Here is a 604-nt window from a genome sequence, read left to right on the forward strand (position 1 = left end):
GCCTGCTCACGACAGCCGCCCAGAGCCCGGTGACAGGCTCGGCCGGCTGCCCCAAGGAAGGGCACTTGGAAATATTAAAAAACTTTCCCTCTGCCCGCGCAAAGCGGTCGCTCTCCCTTCGCTGGCCGAGCCGCACAGCGATACATCCGGTTCGAGCGCGTTTGAGTGCGAGTGGGAGAGGGTTGAAGAAGGAAAAAGAAAACAAAGTACCTCCACTTTTTCCTCTCTTAAGTGCACCCTTCTGGCCAGCTGTTCTCTGGTGCCCACGTCTGGGTATTTCGTTTCCTGGAAGAGGTTTTCCAGCGCTTCAAGCTGCTCGTCAGTGAAGATAGTCCGGTGCCGTCTTTTTCGCCTGCAGTGCAGCTGGTTCAGTAACTGCAGCTCCGTCCGGGACAAAGTGCCCACGTTCATGTAGGGCAACATCTGATGGGGAACAGGGGACATCAGGACTGACCCAGTGCCCTCGTAACCTACGGACAGACAGACGAGTCGACGACAGGCTTTGCATGAGATCGCTGCTTCCCCCCCACTCCCGTTCCTTCCCGTCCCGTCCCGTCCCGTTCCGTCCCGTCCCGAAAAAGCCCCCTCCCGCCGCCCACCCGCG

The 604-nt window shown here is 59.3% G+C and overlaps 1 protein-coding gene across 1 annotated transcript in view; it reads right to left on the bottom strand.

The window, feature by feature from the left end:
- The window catches only part of GSC (goosecoid homeobox), a gene marked incomplete at its 5' end in the record, with an annotated part of 1,112 nt that extends 515 nt beyond the window's left edge, over nt 1-597 (bottom strand). Inside the window, one exon of the mRNA XM_008629733.2 lies at nt 211-597. Coding sequence (XP_008627955.2) covers nt 211-597 — 387 coding nt within the window. The remainder of the gene's footprint in view (nt 1-210) is intronic.
- Between the last annotated feature and the right edge of the window lie 7 nt (nt 598-604).

This window comes from Corvus brachyrhynchos, unplaced genomic scaffold (assembly GCF_000691975.1).
Source record: "Corvus brachyrhynchos isolate BGI_N302 unplaced genomic scaffold, ASM69197v1 scaffold1, whole genome shotgun sequence".
Lineage (NCBI taxonomy): Eukaryota > Metazoa > Chordata > Aves > Passeriformes > Corvidae > Corvus > Corvus brachyrhynchos.